This window comes from Condylura cristata, unplaced genomic scaffold (genome assembly GCF_000260355.1).
Source record: "Condylura cristata isolate star-nosed mole 26May11 unplaced genomic scaffold, ConCri1.0 scaffold00003, whole genome shotgun sequence".
Classification (NCBI taxonomy): Eukaryota; Metazoa; Chordata; class Mammalia; order Eulipotyphla; family Talpidae; genus Condylura; species Condylura cristata.
Window position 1 is genome coordinate 3248047 of NW_004567104.1, and position 4007 is coordinate 3252053.

Consider the following 4007-nt stretch of genomic DNA (forward strand, 5'->3'; position numbering starts at 1 on the left):
TGGTACTAGGAAAATGCTCGAAAAATTGCGTTGCTAGAACAGTTATATTGTTCTTTGCATACAATTTCTACAACAGTGGAGAGAGGCAATCAGAATAGAAAAATAAGTAATTGTTTTCATAAATTGAAAGAGTTGAAAAAGAGTAGATGTCTATAAATAGTTTCTTTCTTTCTTTCTTTCTTTTAAAGATTTATTTATTTACTCATACAGAATTGGGGTATAAGCCATAGGTGCAGGGGCCTTGAGGGGCTTTACCAGAGACAGGGCGGGGAATAGAAGAGTCAGATCAAGGGGAGCAGCAGGTGGGTCAGGAGAGGTCTGCCACGGCATGTGGGTGAACCTCCAGGGTGGGGGATCAAACTCATACTGAAGCAGCTGCAGGCAGCTTGCAGTGCTGTGTCCTAACCCATTGCAACACCAGGGAGGGCCAATAGTTTCTTTTTTAAATTAAATACTTTTAGAAGACTTTGTTCCTTGGTTATCATTGACAGTTAATTACTTCTTTTGGAAATATTGATAAGGAATCATTGTGAAAACATTTTTAATAGTTAAAATTATTTTAAAAATGTATTTGAAAGCAGTGAAATGATTTTTTTTAATTAATGGTGTTATTATATGCCAAGAATTTGGTGAACATTATATTTTTATGTGTCAAGATACACTATTAGGCATTGTCAACTAGCTTTAGTTTATTTTCATAGTAAAATTGTGAGTTATTTTTGTTCACCATTGTAGTAAAAAAGAAGAGTGATCTATCTACCTATCTATATAGATCTATCTATATAGAAAATAGATAGATTTTCTATATAGATTGGAAAATGGAAGATATTCTATTTTCATTATTAATATCAAAATAATAAACTGCTTCTTTTGTCACTTACCTCCTTGTCTAGGTCTTCAGTAATTATAACTGTCTCATTTGTTCCATTATATAGGAGAGTAATTTTGTTTACAGATAGATAGATCTATATAGATAGATCTATATAGATAGATATTCTTGTATATTATTTACATATAGATAGATAGATAGGTAGATAGATAGATAGATAGACATGAAGATAAACCATGCTTTTCTTATACATAAAAATAAACCATCCTTTTTCTTGTTTAGATTAAGCACTGGTTAGTGCAGCACACCTTTTTTTTTTTTTTTAAGATTTATTTAGCATCTAAAACTAGGGTATAGGCCAAAAGTATAGGGGGCTGGATTGAGAGGATTCACCAGAGCACAGTGGGGAGCAGAACTGGCAGATGAAATGAAATGGACTACTGAAACAGGAGACTCTGCAGTGGCTGTGGATACCTGAAGGTGCTATGTCTTTAACTAAACCTAAACCTGTGCCACCAGAGAAGCCCCAAAAACTAATTTCCAGCTGTGCCTGTTAACCATTTATTCATTCTTCCTTTGAAATTTACTTTTCATTTCAGAAATGCAGTGTCTTAGTTTGACATATAATACCACTGGTAAAATTGTGATTACCCCACTTTGGAATTTCATAAAAGAACAAAATGTTTAAAAGAAGTAAAATGGGAGTGATATTCTTTATAGTGCTAAAGAAGCTGATTAAATATGCAACCTATAATACCCCAACGTCAATGCAACCTATTTAAAGCTAATACAGTAAGAAAAAAAAAAAAAAAGTTCTACATTGCCAAGAAACCCCACTTGCCAAACAAACAAAAAACAGCAGCACAATTGCTAAGTATCAAATAGATGAAATAATCTCTCAGGTCCTGCTCAGCTTTCCAATTTATAAAATGTATGAGAACATAAGGCTGTGTCCAAGCCACAGTCCCCATTTTTAAATTTCAGTTAGTCAAATGACTATTATTATAAGAGTTAAGCACTTCTAAAGTGGTTGGTTGATTAGGAGGTTGTTGTTTTACTTAATTTTAAACATAAACATTCATGGGGAGAGTATGTTCCTTGTAGTACAGAAACAGCCTTAAATATGGACCAAAATTTATAACAGCTGTTTCCTAGAATATGTAACCTTTGCTGGACCTTCCCTGGTGGCACAACTGGTTAGAATGCAACACTATGAAGCTGCACTGCAGCACTATTTTGAGCCCTACCCAGGCAGCTGGCTTGCTGCTCCCCTCAGCACTGTATTTCAGTCCATCTGCCTGTTCTGCTCCCCACTCTATCTCTAATGAATGCTCTCATCCCCCTGCACCTGCGGCCTATACCCCAGTTCTTAAGTAAATAAATAATCTTTAAAAAAAAGAAAAAGAAAATAATATGGAGCTTTAGTGCAAAGGAATAAATGAGAAAAATCATACTTCATTTTAGTAATGTTTCTTTAGGACTGAGAAATAAAACAAGCCAAGGAAGATATTCCATTTTCACTATTAATATCAAAATAATAAATTGTTTCTTTTGTCACTTACCTCCTTGTCTAGTTCTTCTGTAAATGTAACTGACTCATTTTTTCCATTATATAGGAGTGTAACTTTGTTTACAGAAGTCTTTTCTTTTCCCCAAATACTGATGAATCCAAGTCTCATCTCATCTTTGTTTAGGTAACCATTTTTCAATACAGTACTTGTTAAGGTAGTCTAAAGAGATTAAAAAATAATTTAAATAATTCATTTGCAAAATCATTAAATATATTAATCAAAGCCTTAGTTTATAGTATGACAAAATGTAAATACATTTGAAATTAATTATTTATAATATAAAATAAACACAAAATATGACAAGCCACTTTAAACATTATTTAACAATATTACATATAAGGAACACATAAATATATACCTTGTTTAAATTAAATTGTACCAAGGAATACAGGCCATTTTCATAGGTATCTGTAGAGAAAAGTAAAAATTTATATTTAAATTTCAAAATAAGAAACACAGTAAACACTAATGAATTTTGCTTTCTTTCTTAATATAAAGGGCACTGTATACATCTCATTACACATACAATTATTCTCTAAGTTTATTTCACTCTTTCTAATACAATCCAAGGAACATTTATTTGTGATGAATCACTACAGATTTTCCTAGACAGGGACAATTGTGTGTGTGTGTGTGTGTGTGTGTGTGTGTGTGTAACACTAAAGCCATTACAGTTTTAGAATCAGCTGTATATAGTTCTGGGGAAAATACAAGAATAAACACAATTTTGTGGTGGTAGTATTATACACTTACTGGCCACCTTAATAAAAATAATATTTATACATAAAAAGACCCCATGGTAGTATAAAATAATCAGTTGTATATATAAAGAAGATATGGCATATATACACAAAGATACCCTCAGCTATACAAAATTAAATCTTGCTATTTGCAACAACATGGACAGAGCTGGAGGTGCTGATGCTAAGCAATATAAATCAGGAGAAAAAAAAATACCAGATGATTTCATTCATGTAGAGAACACAAAAACAAAGCAAATGATCAGACAAAACAATCCACTGAAATTTGACTGCAAACTGGAGAAAAGGGTGGGCATAATAGACTATGGCGGAAGATTATTGGGGATATGGGAGTGACTTTATTGTGTTAAAATACATTTGTAAGGTGTTAGTTTATTACCATAATAAACATAATTCAATTAAAATAATCAATAAAGTAAAGTAAATAAACTTTGTTTCTTTCCAAATTGTCTTCTGTTTATCAAGTCCTCACCTGCAAATACTCTTACACTATCCATTTCTTTTTGTTATAACAACATACTTTTATGGAATCCTTTTACTTATTTTGATAATAGTGAAATAAATGTATAAATATTTTATTAATTGACATTTATCATAAGATGAATAATCAACCCTTAGAGATCATTACATGTCAAAAGAAATATAATCTGATAAAATTGGGTTTATATCTATATCTGTATATGAAATATATTATTTTTAACTTTTAAAATCAATTTTAAAATTATCTCATAGCTAAAATTAATTGTTTATTATTTTTCAAAACAAGTAACATATAGATCTGCTGTAAAAGAAATATATTATTGCTATCGTCATTGTATAGAAGAGGGAATAAAGCCACCGAGAAGT

The 4007-nt window shown here is 31.3% G+C and overlaps 1 protein-coding gene across 1 annotated transcript in view; it reads right to left on the reverse strand.

Annotated features, from left to right (window-relative positions):
• Positions 1-4007, reverse strand: part of SI (sucrase-isomaltase (alpha-glucosidase)) — a 104001-nt gene that overhangs the window by 2188 nt on the left and 97806 nt on the right. The window contains 2 exon segments of the mRNA XM_004674929.1: positions 2392-2559; positions 2759-2808. Coding sequence (XP_004674986.1) covers positions 2392-2559; positions 2759-2808 — 218 coding nt within the window.